At 43.2% G+C, this 16951-nt stretch overlaps 1 protein-coding gene across 1 annotated transcript in view; it reads right to left on the reverse strand.

Annotated features, from left to right (window-relative positions):
* Myh10 (myosin heavy chain 10) overlaps nucleotides 1-16951 on the reverse strand; it is a 124569-nt gene that overhangs the window by 78766 nt on the left and 28852 nt on the right. The window contains exon 4 of the mRNA XM_038325626.2: nucleotides 9164-9191. Coding sequence (XP_038181554.1) covers nucleotides 9164-9191 — 28 coding nt within the window. The remainder of the gene's footprint in view (nucleotides 1-9163; nucleotides 9192-16951) is intronic.

Below are 16951 nucleotides of genomic sequence, written 5' to 3' on the forward strand. Positions count from 1 at the left end.
GACTTTTAAGCAAAATAGTCATTTTTATCTCTCAGGTAACTCTTTCATTCAAAACCAGCAAAGAGGAGGTTTATTTGCCTTCCGCAGCCCAGCACCTAGCCGCAGATCCAGCCTCAGGATGCCGTGCAGTAAACGAGTGAAGGAAGGCCTGCTCGTTTTGTTCCAGTGTTCCCGTCATTGATATCCTTCAACCACCACATTAACCATCTGGCTACTACTGGTCTATAACGACTTTTTATACTTTTATTTAGCCATTCACAAAACTTATGAATCAACTTCTGAGGGCCAGTCATTCTTCCCAGTGCTAGAGATGACGGCAGTGATCGAGGTCGTGTCCCTGTGGAGCTCCAGTTCAGGGGCGGGAACACACTAGGAAAGGAATCACTACAAACCATGCTGGATTTTCTGAAGGAAAGAAGACAGATGCTGAAAGGAGAAGTCTGAGGAGAAGGGTCAGCCTTCTCCAGACGCCATTCTCCAAGACAGGAAAGCATTCAGACAGATGGACAGACACGTGCAAAGACGGCCAGCAGAGAAGAACTTGGTGTGTTCTGGGACCTGCTAGCTAAAGATGAAGGCAGAAAAGGGCAGCCTGTGCTGATCAAGTAGACTCAGGAAATGCCAGGAACTCTGGGAGTTCATGGTAAATTATTTGGATTATACTCAAGTACAATTTCTTCTTTCTTTTAAAGATTACTTTTACTTTACGTCTAAATTTTGCTTGCACGTATATCTATCTGTATATCATGTGAATTCAGTGCCTACAAGGCCAGAAAAGGGTGCTGGATCCCCTGGAACTGGAGTTACAGATGGCGGCTAGCCACCATGTGAGTGCTAAGAATCGAACCCAGGTTCTCTAGAAAAGTGGTTCTCAACTTGTGGGGCATGACTCCTTGGGAGGACTGAGAGGCCCTTTCTCAGGGCCGCACATCAGACATCCTGCATTGTGATTCCTAACAGTAGCAGAATTACAGTGACGCAGTAGCAGTGGAAATAATGTTATGGTTGGGGTCAGCACAGCATGAGGCACCGTGTTGAAGGGTCTCAGCGTTAGGAGGGTTGAGAACCACTGCTCTAGAAGAGCTATCTCCCCACCCTGAAGTATAATTGCTTAGTAGCCATAAAATGATTTGCTCTTTTTGTTGTTAACTTTATTCAAAAATAGTGTTTCAATGCTAATCTTTATATTGATTGGCTCTTGGTTGCAAGCAGGTAATAGTATGTTATGCTCAAGAAAAAAGCTTCTCATTTAGCCTGATGATGACTTGTCTTGAAATTATGATTGTTACTGTTCAGCTTCGTAGTTGCCCAGCCCTCTCTGCTTACTGTGTCCCCGAAGCTTTTGTTCCCTGTCACAGCTATGCAGTTGCATTTCAACAACGGCTTATGAATTCTGTGAAAACTCACATATTATCAGATCTAAAGGAGCTCTGCTATAGGAAATGCTGCCTCTTGGGCCGAAAACATGGCTCAGTGGGTAAAAAGCTTTGTCATGCAAGTGTAAGGACCTGAACTTGAAACCTCAGGACCTATGTCTATAATCCCAACACCCCTGTAGTCAGATGGGAGGTGAAGACAGGAAAACTTCAGTTGTCGGGCCAGTTAATCTAGTGCACGCATAGAAACATAAGCAAAGAGTCTGGGACTGACACCTGAGATTGTCCTGTGAACTCCACACATATGTGCATGTGCGAGTACACACACACACACACACACACACACACACACACACACACGCACACAGAGCAAAAAGCAAAGAAAAAGAAAACAGTGCTTCAAAGATAGAGGTACCCCAAACCTCTCTGGTGAGTTCCTAGGGGTAGAGATTATGCCTCTTCAATTCTCCGTCATTATATGGGAACAACAGCTCACATGTAAAGTATTGATGAAGCAGTTAAGACTGTGAACTATGGGCCGGGCGGCGGTGGCGCACGCCTTTAATCCCAGCACTCGGGAGGCAGAGGCAGGCGGATCTCTGTGAGTTCGAGACCAGCCTGGTCTACAAGAGCTAATTCCAGGACAGGCTCCAAAGCTACAGAGAAACCCTGTCTCGAAAAAACCAAAAAAAAAAAAAAAAGACTGTGAACTATGGAATATGACCTGCCTAGATCTCAGTCCTCCCTTCACCACTAGAGTCTGGTACCGAGTGTCCCTTGAAGACCCACGTGCTGAAGGCTTTATTTCCGATCATGGCACTACTGGCCATTCGGGATGAGACTCGGTGAAAGGAAACTAAGTCACTGAGGTCACATCATTGAAAGGGACGTTGGGAGCCAGCACCCGAGTGTCTGGTGCACAGCCCTGGTGCAGCGCATGCTCCCTTTCGTAACGCTCTGCACTGCCAACAGGCCTCCAGGCAATAGAGCCAACCAAGTAGGGCTGAAACCATGCGCCCAGATAAACCTTTCCCCTGTATAGATGGATTTATCTCTGATCGTAAATCTTAGATCTATTCCTACCTCCTGTGCGCTGGATAAGATACTTGCTCCTCTGAGACTTAGTGTAGAGTTAAACTGAGAAAATGTTATTTCATGCAACTGAAATAACATGGAAGCATTTAGAACTGTGCCCGGCGGTGCTGTGAACAGTGATGATGATTAATTGTGATGACAATGAAGATATCAACAGGAAGCAACAACAAATGATTTATGTTACCATGAGATTAAAGAACACAATTTTGGGAAAAACAAAAAATGAAACACAATGGGAAAAGGCAGAAGCTGAAGAAAGAAAACATCCCAATTCAAAGTAGAAGGAAGGTAGCGGCATTTCACTTGTATTTTAATAAATAAAACTGGCCTGAGGACCAGAAAAGTAAAACAGCTACACTGGCCAGCCTCATAGGCTAGGTAGCAATAATACACACCTTTAATCCCAGTAGCCACACTAGCTTGCCACAGAAACGAGTCGGTAGTGGTGAACTCCTTTAATCCCAGAACAAGGGAGGATTATAAAATGGGAGGAGACAGCTCTCAGACACAGTCTCATTCTGGGATTCCTGGAGGCAGGATCGCTATTTTGGACTGAAGTTGAGGTAAGAGCCAGTGGATGGCTGCTTTGCTTTTTGGATCTTCAGGCTGAACCCAAATTTCTCTCTCTGAGTTGTTATTAATCATGCTTCAAAGGAGGGCTAGAGAGATGACTCCTGGGAAAGACCATTGGCTGCTCTTCCAGGACAGGGGTTCAATTCCCAGCACCTACATGGTGGCTCACAACTGTCTAAAACTCCAGTTCCAGGGTATCTGGTACCATCTTCAGATCTCCATGGGCACTAGGCACACAAGTGCTGCGTGGGCACAAATACACGCATACCCATACACATTTAAAAAAAAGAAAATTAAAACTTAAAGCTACTGGGAACTTTTTTGAACCTACCTCTACACTACTCAGATTACAGGTGTGCCACACCTGGTTTATGTGGTGCTGAGTATCCAAACCAGAGCACTGTGCATTCTGGGTAAGCACTCTACCAAGTGAGCTACATCCTCAGCTCATGCTTAATTCTATCCATTTGTTTATCTCGAAACTTTAAGGCATGCCACTCTTAACAACAACCAACTGCACTCAATATAGCACTCAACTCTGGCTATTTGTATAAGGTAGATAACTGCTTTACAAAAACCAACCCAAACCATAAATGTCACATCTTGACTGGAGCCAATCATTACACTATACTAAAATATATTTGCAAGGAAAAGAAATTTGGGGCAATCAGCTTATCTAAAATCAGAGTCATAAAGGTCAGTGTTCTCTAAAGACAGGACCAGGAGTAACTGCTTTATCAGTCTTAATACTAACACCACGGAGAGTCAACAGGAGGGCTACACTTTCCCTTTCAGTTCAGCGGTGGAATCTGAAAATCAAAGATGTGCCTGGTGTGTCCTCACAATGACCAGCAGTGGGTCTGCAGGCTCACACTACCAGGTCAGTCTTCAGAGCTCCCCCGGGGAATGTGGGCGGAAGAGGCTCAGGGTATATGCTGGGAAGTTCAGCCTCTGTAGGAAATGCAAATTAGAAACTAAATGACTGCAAAAGTAACGACTAAAGATAAACTATCAAACTATGTACATACTTTTTCTATGTATTTGCTTTCATTACATATGTATGGGTGTTTTGCCTGCATGCATGCCTGTGTACCACCTGTGTACCACATGCATGCTTGTCCGGGAACGCAGAAGAGGGCTGCAAAACAGCCATGTGAATGCTGGGAAGCCAACCCAAGTCTCTAGAAGAGGGGCCAGAGTTCTTAATGCTGAGCTATCTCTAGAGCCCTATGTAAGCTATTATTTACAGAAACAAAACCTATATTGCTCCTATTTTCGATTTGTGATACTATGCAAACAGGTACTTAGTATAAAATAATTACTAAATAATGAACAAAAATAACATTCTCATAAAATTGACTAGTTATTTGCATATAGAAAACTTTAGCTTGGCTATGAACCAATGTAAGGAAGATGTGAACACACTTTTGGAATACTTTACTTGGATTTTCTTTCTTTTTTTTTTTAGTTTTTTCTTTACTTGAATTTTCAAAAGCACCAAGAAAACAGACTATTAAACCTGTTTTTTGGTTCACAACGTTATTTATAATATAAATATGAAAGCTATTATATATCACAATTGTGGTGTCTAAAAACAAACAAAAGGCCGTGGTAAACATATACTAAGATGGGGAAGGACCTTTCTGGGGAGACAGCACTGTCTTCTGTGTCCTTGTCCTGATAGGCGCACTGAATGACTCAGCAAAAACTATACTTAGGATGTGCGGACCCCATTACATGGACTTTGCTTCAAAAGAAAGAATGAAAACATTGGACCTTAAATAATACTATCTATGTACCAAAACAGGGAGAAATAATCACTACATGAAGGGAAAGACAGCTTACTAAATAAGAGAAAACTACTTTAAACTATATAGTTAAACAACCGGCAGCCATCAAAATAAACGCTGCCTTCGGCAGGGAGGGCCTCTGTCAGTTGCCCTTGAGCTGCAGTAATCCTCAGGCTTCCAACTGGAACCCTGACCTCCTCCACACGCTTACAGTTAAGGTTAGAATATGATCTTTCAGGGGGCTGCAGAGATGACTCAGTGGTTCAGAGCACTGGTTGCTTTTCCAGAGAACCTGAGTTCAATTTCCTGCACCCACATGGCAGCTCACAGCTGTCTCCAGGAGATCCAACACCCTCAAAGAGATATACATGCCAGCACGATACCAAGATACCAATGCATATATGTGTGTATATATAAAACAAGTTGTTTTTTTTAAAGGCTATGCTCTTTCAGACAGCTCCTGCAGGTTTTCTATTGCTGTGCTAAAACACTGACCAAATTCAACTTGGGGAGAAGAGGGCTTATTGCATGTTACACTCTTAAGTAACACTCCATCACAGAGGGACGTCTGGGCATAAACTTGGGACCTGAAGGCAGAAGCTGAAGCAGGGTGCACAAAGGAACAGTGCTTACTCACTTACTCCTCAGGGCTCGCTCAGCCTGTGTTTTCATTTAGCCCAGGAGACACCACCCACAGTGAGCTGGCCCCTCCCATATCAATCACTAATTAATACAAACCCACCACAGACTTGCCTACTGGCATTTTCTCAGTTAAGACTCCCTCTTCCTGGGCTGCAGAGACGGCTCAACTGGCACTAGATGCCAAGGCTGAGGACCAGAGTTTCAGTGCCTGGACCCACAGGTAGACAGAACAGTTCCCTCCAGTCGTCCTCTGCTCGCCACACATAGTCTACTGCACGTACACACTAAACACACCCCCCAAATAAGGAAACAAATAAACGATAGTGATAAAAAGACAGGCTAGGCTCTCTTCCAAGATATGTCTAGGTGTCAAACTGACAAAAAATAATTTATCATCACTGACCATTATTTTATATGTAAACAAGGTTTCTCTTTTTTTTTTCTATTTATCTGACCCTTTCAGTAAATATGCAAGCCTCAGACCACTCTCCTTCCAACATAAAGATGGATTGATGGTATATAGAGGGAAGAACAAACAGACAAATATGATAAACCAACTATAGTAAAATAGATGGTAGCGTCTGGGTGGAGTGTATGTGGGGGTTCACTATAGTTCTTTCAACTTTGCTCTGGGTCTGAGAATGTTAGTGCTAAAACATTGCGAGAAAATAACAATTTGAAATAGAATGGGTTCTGCTCTTACCACCTGAATCATGAAAGAGAATATAAAGTTAGTTGTTTCTCTAGTTTTAACCCTGTCCCAGATTTTTCATTTTTGGGTAAGTGCATACAAATATATTTAATAGAGAAACTGTGAAATGCAGTGTGACCCTCCACAGCTTCAGAGCGGCTGTTCTAACTGCAGAAGCTCACTGAGACGGGCTGATCAGAACAGCTGTTCTAACTGTACAGAAGTTCACTGAGGAGATGGACAGACTTTGGGTTTGGTTAATTTTACTGTGTGAATTTTTTTTAAAGTTCTTTATAATGAATTTTTAATGAACTTTAAAATGAAAAAGGAATGAGAAAGAAAGCAAACATTGTTCTTAATGGCTGCTACCTGAGCCAAGCAGAGACAACTCAGCTGCCAGGAGACTAGGTTATGAGCAAAAGTCTCTGATTGATGATAAGCCCACTCTAAATAATGCCGCCATCTAATTACAAGTGCTAATAGCTGTGATGGCCATTTAGGCAAGCAAAGATCAGAGGCCACCAGCCTTCATTCGGCTGACAGCAGCCATTCCCTCCTAAGAGGTCTGTTGTTCTCAGATACTTTCAAAGATTTTCATCAAAAAGGTCATAGAGTTGAGCCTAGTGGCACAGCCTATAATCTCAACTTCTTGGGAGGCTGAGGCAGGAGGACTGCAGCTTCAAGGCCAGCCTGGGAAACTTAGTGAGAACTTGTCTCAAAATAAAAAGAGAGCTGGGTTATATCTCAGAGGTAGAGTGCCCATCATGACAAGGCCCTTTGGTTCAACTCTCAGTAACAGGAAAGAAAGTAAGTCATCTGAATTCCAAATAATTCAATGTAAGAGGAAACCGAGTTTGCCACCTCTTCTTGGCTAGATGTTTTTACGCCAGCACCCTAGAAGTGTGGACCACAGCGATGGTTCGTTGCTTCAGACTTCACTCTGTAGTGGTTCCCAGGTGGACTCAGGCCATGGTTGTGTTTGGCTTGGGAGAGACACAGCAGAAATCTGAGCATGTACCTCTGGCTGCTTTTGGAATACAGCTGTCCCATTAAAGCCAACATGAGAGGACACTAGAGAGAAGCCATGGCACCCGGTCCAGCAGTTGGCCAGCTACCCACAGCTGGCTACGGAGGCAGGAGTGAACCCCGAGTGAGACCTCCAACAGTTGCTGGGGAGCCTGCAGGACCATGAAACAGCACTGAGCTGTTACTATTATTATTATCATTATTATTATTATTATTATTATTATTATTATTATTTATGATTTGTGTGGGTTAACTGTATGGGTGTGTGTGCCAAGGGGCATGTGTGGAGGACAAGGACAGTTCATGTCGTTGGTTCTCTTCCTCCATCTTTCTACCTTTATGTGAGTTCCAGGAATCAAACTCAGGTGGTCAGGTTTGCACTATGAGGGGGCAAGCAACTGCCAATCATCTCACAGGACTGACCATGCTGCTGAGTCACGAGGCTTCAAGGGAGAGTTCTTTATGAAACTCCTTGAGGCTAAATGATGCTAGAAGAGAATTTGTACAAAGCAGACTCTCTCTTTCCTTCTCACACAGCTTTCTCTTCACCACATACTAAATATCAAACTTTCTATTCCTTCCTCCCCATCCCACCACCCCCTAAAAAGGCAGAGGCAGGCAGATCTCTGAGTTGAGGCCAGCCTGGTCTACAAAGGCAGCCGGGGCTGTCTCAAAAAACAAAAACAAAAAAGGAGGCAGGGAGAGCAACATAGGATAGTGTTCTTAATTCCCAGTTCCCTCCCCATGGGCCTTCATTGGGACTGTGGACACTGCCATAGGAGAGCTGTGACTTCTGGTCCTACCAACGTCTCCTTCCTTCTGCTACTCTTGATAAAACTCTCCTTCAACTGCATCTCATCTTGGCCACATTAGAAGCACAAATGAGATAAAAACCCTCTGCTGATCTCTCACTATTAGCTATTGTTCCGTTCACATTTTTGATCTGAGAAACAGTGCATCTTGGCTTTCTGCTTGTTTCTTTTTCTCTCAGCTCCAGTCTGACTTCCAGGCCCTTCCCTCCCCATCACTCAGGCCACTTTAAATCCTCCATCTTCCATGGTTTTCTGGTCAGCTCCCTCAGGCTCAGAGAGCAGCAGAGCGCTAAGCACATCCCCTTTCTGGAAAGGCCCCTGTCCCTTGGCACTGCCACCATCCCTTGGGTCATTCTGGACTTAGCAGCTCTTCTTCCTCTGGTTTATCTCCTGAGCGCTGGCTGTCCTGAAGCATCCATATACAGCACGCAGCTTCCGCCATCCTTGCTGCAGTCTCCCAGTTCTGTCTTTTCAGCACAGGTCTCTCTCCCGAGTGCACTCCCACACTAATGGATGAGCATAGACACCCGCCAGCAATGTGGCCTAAACCAAGCTTGGTGTCTCCCACTCGAGTGTGCTCCCTTCCCAGTCTCATGGAGGAAGACAGCCTAATTCTGTCAACAAATCTACTTATTTTCTTGAGCACATAAACCAAGTCCCAGTAAACCTGGATCCTAAACTGCACAGCACTTGAACTTACCTGCTTCTCTGTAGTTAATGGACATCTCCTTGCCTGTGTTACCACAGATGCCCCACTGACTTCCTCCAGCCCAAGGTCCACACTACAGCCAGAACCATCTTTCCAGTGTACACAGTGAATCATCACCTGCCCTGAATACTGTTCTATCCAGAAGCACAAGATGATTAACAAATACTTAGTGAGGAAAAAGAACATCCTGCTGAACTCTCCAGAAAGCCTATACTTAGACATACAAACTAAAGAGGTAAATTGCACAGATTTAACTTATGGAATGCGAGAAGTCTTGTCTGGCAGCCAAGCAGTAACAGCAGAGGTGAGTAGCCTGCATACTCTTAGCCTGAGAAGAACTGCAACCTTTAAATCACACCCTTGCTCATCTCCCTCCCCCAAAACAAAAAGGCAATTCTCAACTTAAAAAAAGAATCAGAATCAATTCTGAATATTCAACATTTACTTACGTGCAAAGAATTGACTGGTCCTCACGATCTATAAAACAGAAGAAAACAAACAAACAGTGACCATTTGCCTGATTTTATAATGTTTCCTATAATAAAGTTTCAATAATAGATTATAAAATACTAGTAATTGTCCTCTCAAGTAAAAGCCACTGCCACAGCCTCATCACACATAGTCCTAAGCCTATTTAAGTTAACCCATCTCCCACTGTGGTCACATTCTCTGGAGTAACAAGGACTCAGACAGGAAAACACCTTTCTGGGTGTCAAGAATACCCACTGCTAGTGAGAACAGTTTATATGAGGCTTTAACCATAGTCTCAAGTCAAATTATACCTGGTTTTTGTTGTTCTGAGACATGGTCTCATATAACCCTGGCTGGCCTTGAACTTGTTATGTGAACTTGCTATGTAATGGAGGATACCCCTAGACTTCTGACCTTCTAAGTGCTGGGATTATAAGCATGTACCATCATATACAACTGTACCTGTTACAGCCTGAATCTGGGAAGGTCCCTGAAGGCTCATGTGTTGGGTTTCATTGCCACCTGATTGGCCTTGGGGAAGTGACTAGGTCCTCTGGGTTCTAATCTTGTCAATGGATTAATCCTTTGATAGACTCATAATATGACAGCATTATTGGGAAGTAGGGCCTAGTTGGGAAAAGTGTGTGCCTGGATGTGCTCCCTGGAGAGAAACGCCTGGTCTCTAGCTGCTTCTCTCTCTGCTTTGCCCCCATGCTCCCTGCCATGATGTGGCTTCACCTCTGGCCTACAACACCAGAATCGGCCAGTCACAGACAGAGGCCACTGAAATGTGAGCTAAAATAAATCATTTCTTCTTTACACCATTTTTCTTGGGTACTGATAATGGTGAAGAGAGGCTGGCTAACAGATCCCAAATATAACAAAGGAACACACAACAACATCCTAATCCTATCATGACATCACCCAGAAAGAGGTGTTTTCCTGTCTGAGTCCTTGTCACCCCAGAGAATGTGAACTAGTATGGTTTAACGATTATCCAGTTTTAATATTTCAAAGTGATTTAATGATTTAAGCATTCAGACAAGCACTCAACAACTGAACTGCATCCAGCTATTGTGTCGAGCTGAACAACTCGCACTGCTTTAGGGGCACTGTGGGCCACAGGTCCTACGATAGGAAGCTACTTCATTGCTCACTGTTCCTGATAGATGTCACCAGGTACCCAATACACAAAACAAATCTGTCCATATATTCTATATTTTAACTAAGTTACAGAAAGAATATGTTACTGTCCTGACCCCCCTCAAGTCTTTTTCTTTCCCCCAAGACAGAGCCTTTTGAAGTAGTTTTAGTTCTCGAAATTCTCTATGTCAACCAGGCTGGCCTTGAATTGACAGAGATCTACCTGCCTCTGTCTCCCAGGTTCTGGGATTAAAGGTGTGTGCCATTCACCCGCTTGGCTCAGGACTATTTTTTAAAATAGGTTTTATATATATACACAAAAATTGTACATATATATGAAATACAATGTGACAGTTCAATGTATGTATGTAACATATGATTGGGGTGACTGGTATATCCATCAACTCAGACAGCTACCATTGCTTTATATTGGAAACATTCAAAATCTTGTCTATTAGCTATTCTATAATCTACCATTAATAGTCAATCATGGTCACCCTAGTGCACTAGAGAACTTTAAAAATGATTTCTTCTATCCTACATTCCCATAATTCTCTATACCTCACTCCCATTACTTTGTGTTTGTTGCTTGTGTGCTAACTGTAGAGGCAGTTACTAAGCTGGCCCTGAACTTGTGATTCTCTTGTAGTCACCTCTTGGGTACCAGAACTACATGTGTGTGAACCATCATGCCTGGCCCAATAAATTAATTCTTACTATTATCTAACGGCAATGTTAGCCTTCACCCTGGCTGCTACACACAACATTCACAGTAGATATTCAGTGTCTGTTCCCATGTGGACTCTCCTTCCATGTGTTCTCCTTAGATCCACAATGACGCAGGCATTTCTCTGTGAAGCTCTGCTTATTCAATGCATTTCTATCCCCTATAGGAAACCTTTTCAACACCCTTCCTCGGGTTCCTCACTACTCCCTTCCTAGAGGCATAGACTGGACCAGATACATAGTACTGCCATTGGCTCCCCACTAGAAACCACTGCTTGAGATCTAAGACGTGCGGCTCTCATTCTGGGCATTACCAGCTTTGACAGGCCATTGGGCTTTTAATAAAAAAAAAAAAAAAAAAAAAAAACACTAGAAGAAATCTAGTGTTGTGCACCATGCTGGTGCTGGAGAGATGGTAGACCTCCAATCTTTGTTCTAGGCCTAGCTTGTACCACCTGTTTGGTGACCACTGCTCCTTGCTGTCTCTTCGCCTATAAAGTCATGCTTTTCTGAGTGTTTCCTTTCTACTTAGATCTCTAATGTTTTAAAAGTCTAGAAGAAGGAAGACGGGGTCATGGAAAACATGAGGAAGTCTATGACAAAGGAATTAAAGATGACCTGTAAGACAAACAAGCCTGCTAATCTGCTGTTTTGTTTTGTTTTTGAGACAGTGTCTCTCTACATTGCCTTGGCTGTCCTGGAACGCTCTATGTAGATCAAGGTAGCCTCAAACTCACAGAGATCTGCCTGCTTCTGCTTTCCTGCTAGGATTAAAGGTGTGCATCAACAGGCTAGGCTCACTCAATGTATGAACCTTCAGAACCCTTGAAGTCTCCTGGTCTGAGCAATTTCTACATAACACCATGATACCAAGTTTTAAAAAGTTTTTCTTGAGAATAGGTATTTTCTCCCCCACATTAAAGAAACTAAAACACCGGGTAAGGGGTGTAGCTCAGTGGAACTGTGTTTGTCTAGCATGCTTGAGAGCCCTAAACTCAAGAATTCAACAATCAGTACAAAAAAGAAGAGAAGGGTATAAGGAATTAAAAAAACCCCACCAAAATGCACACAAAAAAGTAACCAAATTAAATAGCTTCCTAGTGTATTTGCAAAAGCTATCCCCCAGATGTACACACAACCCTACCATTGTCTAGAACTGAACCCCCCCACAATAGTGCCTATCATGACAGACACTCACCCACAATAGTGCCTACCATGACGGACACTCACCCACAATAGTGCCTACCATGACGGACACTCACCCACAATAGTGCCTACCATGATGGACACTCATCCCTCCAACAGCAACAATGAACTCTCTTCCACCCAGACTCATCTGTTCCACTGTCTCTGACCTTGAATTAATTTTCACCCCCGGTTTCTCTCTTAAGTACAAAGGGGGAATGGGCCTGAGAACCTTCCAAGAGCCTTCCAACTCTAAGACACTGTCCCCTCACCTGGGTTCGGTGTCACTGACCCGTTCACCCCTTGAAGTGCCAGGAGAAGCACTATGACAGTGCACAAAGCCTGGAAACCTATAAATGTTTTCAGACAGTGACATTTATGATGAAGGACATTTAGTTCAAAAATCAAACTAGTCTTCTAATAGGAGATGTGTGCCAGCTCAGATGCAGCAAGCGTAGCGTTTTCCACAGTGCCTTCCAAAAACCACAGGAGAAGGCACTTAGTATCACTGACAAACCGCACGCTCAGCAGTGGGAATGCTAAAATCAACAATCTCAACCCCCACTGTAGGAAGAGCAAATGAAACCCCAAGAGAGGAAATGAAAAGAACAGAAAATAACACAGGGTGGGGGGACCTTACTTAAAAAACAAAAACAAACAAACAAAAAACCCCCAGTAACCCAAAGGGCCCTATTAAAACTATTAAAGAAATTGACTGTATAATTAAAATCCTTCCCATGAAAAAGTGAATTTTATGAAATATTTAAGATTGACATAACACCAACTTTTACAGTCTTCAGGAAATGAAGAGGGAGAAATGGTTCCTAGCCTACTCTATCTAAGAGGCAAGGCTTACTTTGGCCAAATGCTAAACCTGAAAGAAAAGGTATAATAGAAATAATTTATCTCATAATTTATCTCATAAATAACCCCCCCCCCATACACACACACGGTATCTCTGTAGTTTTGGAGCCAGTCCTGGAACTCTCTCTGTATATCAAGCTGGCCTTAAACTCACAGAGATCTGCCTGTCTCTGCCTCTTGAGTGCTGGGATTAAAGGCATATGCCACTACCGTCCAGGCACAAAAATTCTTAACAGAGTGATAGCAATAACATCCAGCAATAAATAAAATAAGTCAAATAAGGCAAATGGTGCTTATCCTTACTTTAATTCACTGGGTTAAGAGACTGAAAATAGAAAAACCACTGCTGGGTGGTGGTGGCACACACCTTTAGTCCCAGCACTCGCGAGGCAGAGGTAGGTGGATCTCTGTGAGTTCGAGGCCAGTCTAATCTACAGAGCTAGTTCCAGGACAACTAACAAGCATTATTCAAAGAAACCCTGTCTTGAAAAACAAAGAAAAAAAGAAAAAGAGGGAGGGAAAGAAGGAGGGAGGAAGAGAGGGAGAGAAAGACTACTTTATAACTGAAGATACAGAAAAAACATTGGGGGCAGAATCCATTCATGATTTTAAAGGGAAAAGAAAGAAGGGAAGGAAGGAAGGAAGAGAGGGAGGAAGGGAGGGAGGAAGGGGGGAGGGAGGGAGGGAGGGAGGAAGGAAAGAAAGAAAGAAAGAAAGAAAGAAAGAAAGAAAGAAAGATTGATTTAGCAAACTAGAATACAATGGAATTCCATTCTATAATGGACTTTTTGACCTAAAACCCCTACAGTTCCTATCATCTTATAAATGTTGTACATCTAAGACCATGAAGAAGGCAAGGATATCTGTTCTCACTACTTTCTTTTAATGTGGAAAAGCAAAAAAGAATAAATGTTAAAGGCATGAAAGAGGTCAGTGCTTGAGGGGAGATGACTGTCTAATATAAAACCTCAAGAAAACTTCAAAAACAAAACAAAATACCCACAAGAGTAAATCAGTTTTAAAAGATTAAAGAAAAGTCAATATGGGGCTGGTGAGACGGCTCAGGGGGTAAAACCACTTGCTGTGCTAGCCCGATGACCTGAGAAGTAGAGGGATGGATTCCACTGACAGCCTCTGGTTTCTTCCTTCCTTCCTTCCTTCCTTCCTTCCTTCCTTCCTTTCTTCTTTCTATCTTTCTTCCTTCTACCTTTCTTTCTTTCTTTCTTTCCTTCTTTCTTAGTGTTTTAATTGAGCTATATATTTTTCTCCACTCCCCTCCCTTCCTCACCTCTCCCATGGTCCCCATGCTCCCAGTTTACTCAGGAGATCTTGTCTTTTTCTACTTCCCATGTAGATTAGATTAGATCCATGTATGTCTCTCCTAGGGGTCTCACTGTTGCCTAGGTTCTCTGGGATTGTAAATTGTAGGCTGGTTTTTCTTTGCTTTATGTCTAAAAGACATTTATGAGTTGAGTACATATGATATTTGTCTTTCTGGGTCTGGATTACCTCACTCAATATGATGTTTTCTAGATCCATCCATTTGCCCGCAAATTTCAAGATGTCATTGTTTTTTTCTGCTATATAGTACTCCATTGTGTAAACATACCACATTTTCCTTATCCATTCTTTGGTTGAGGTTGTTTCCAGGTTCTGGCTATGACAAACAATGCTGCTATGAACATAGTTGAACACATGCCTTTGTGGTACAATTGAGCATCCTTTGGATATATACCCAAAAGTGGCATTGCTGGGCCTTGAGGAAGGTTGTTTCCTAATTTTCTGAGAAATTGCCATACTGATATTCAAGGGGGCTGTACCAGCTTGCACTCCCACCAGCAATGGAGGAGCGTTCCCTTTACCCCACAACCTCTCCAGCATACGCACATTAAAGATGCACTGGAGCACTCAGTGGACAAGCACGAGAAACTACAGCAGACGGTCTGGGAATACAGCTCAGGGGAATAGGACCTTGTGAACGCACAAACACACGCACACACAGAGTTAGAAACTACAGCAGACCTATGAAAGGCTACAACTTAATTGGCAACACCCAAAGCTAATAAAGATTTGGAAAAACTGGCACTCCCCCACTGCTGGAAGGAAGGCAAACGATAACTTCTCATAATCGCCCCAACACTGAACTGGCCCAGGTGAAATGAAAACTTCACACGTGTGCAATTGACTTAGCTGTCCAAACCAGGGTACTAAATGTCCTCCAGGGGGCAAGTGAGCAAACCAGGGGATGCATACTGTGGAACATTTCTCAGCTCTAAAGAGAACTGAACCACTGGTGAGTGCGGTCAACTGCAGGGGGCCAACAAAGGATGCCAATACCCAAAAGGCTGAACTGCAGATGATTTTGACATCCCGAAATTATAAATGACAGTATGTATTCCTAGCATTCATTTCTCTTTAGCTATAATGAGGTATTGCTGAAAATACATAAGCAAGCCAGAGATGCTTATACCTTTCAAATAGTTCTTCTGGGAAGTCAGTTTTACTCCACCAACCCTCTACTCTTCCCACTTCTTAACTTCCTTCATGTTTATCGCTGTTTGCCTCTCCAATGACATAAAAGTCCGACAGTGTCACCAGTAGGGTTCCCCGCCATCTCATGCTTTGTCAGCTCAAGGGGTCTCTTCTCCTGTGCCCTTCCATAACCCAGAGGCTAGAGACAGCTCCATTATTTATTAGACTCCTTTTCTGATATCAAATGATGCTCATTTTTCATACTTCATACACACTTTTGTGCTTTATGATGTATATGAGTGCTTTGTCTTCATGCACGCCTGCACACCAGAAGAGGGCACCAGATCCATTACAGAAGGTTGTGAGCCAATGTGTGGTTGTTGGAAATCGAATTCAGGACCTCTGGAAGAGCAGAGTAGCCAGTGCTCTTAACCACTGAGCCATCACTCCTGCCCCTCTTTTTTCCATGTTTTTGCTTCAGATTGTACTTGTAATAGGTACTTCCTTTATGTATGCTATAGATTGAGCTATCTGCCCATCCTCAAATGTTTATTATTTGCCCATATTGAAACGTTTTTCTTAGAAAAGGCGTATATTTGTTGTTACACTGTCTCTTATTGTTGGGACCGAGATACTCGGTGACAGGTCTTTTGACTTCCTGCACATCTCGCCTTTAGTTCTCCTGATACAGGACACTCGCATTCACGTTCCCAGTTTCAGGTTCAAGAGTCACTTCTGAAGCACAGCAATTCTCTTCCTAAGGGACTCACTCCTCACGCAGGAGGGAAGGGTATAGGTACTGTCACACTAGGCGACACTGCACTGCACCTGCCACGGAAATACATTCAGATTGGCCCAGTGATGGGTGGTATCTAGGATCTGTCATGAGGGACCAAAGTTATCCTCCAGTCAAGCAATCTTGACACCCATCACTTAAAAACACAACCAAATGGGAGATGCAAGGGAACTCCTCAAGACTACAGAGCTAAATTCACTCAGAGAATGGGAATCACCTAGGCCTTAAATGTAACAGACTCTGTCTCTAATTGTCCAGGCCTTGTGATTCAGACATAAAGGTGGATCTTTCCAGTTTTCCAGTCCCTTCAATACTCCCAAGGGCACTGCTCTGGTTACGCTAATCATGGATCAACTGGATCCTTGTTAATGATGCTACAGCCTCATTCAGGTGGGGCTCGGGTACAGTCATAGTCACTTCACAGTTTTACCTGCCAGTTCAACGCAGAGACTTTTTATACATTTCCCTTTGGTTTCGGCTCACTTTACTGCTATGCTTTAAAGAAAGCTCTTTTTACTGTGAATGAAACACAGAATGGCTCACTTGACAGCTCACAGGCCCACAATGTTCATAAAATATC

This window comes from Arvicola amphibius, chromosome 4 (assembly GCF_903992535.2).
Source record: "Arvicola amphibius chromosome 4, mArvAmp1.2, whole genome shotgun sequence".
NCBI lineage: Eukaryota > Metazoa > Chordata > Mammalia > Rodentia > Cricetidae > Arvicola > Arvicola amphibius.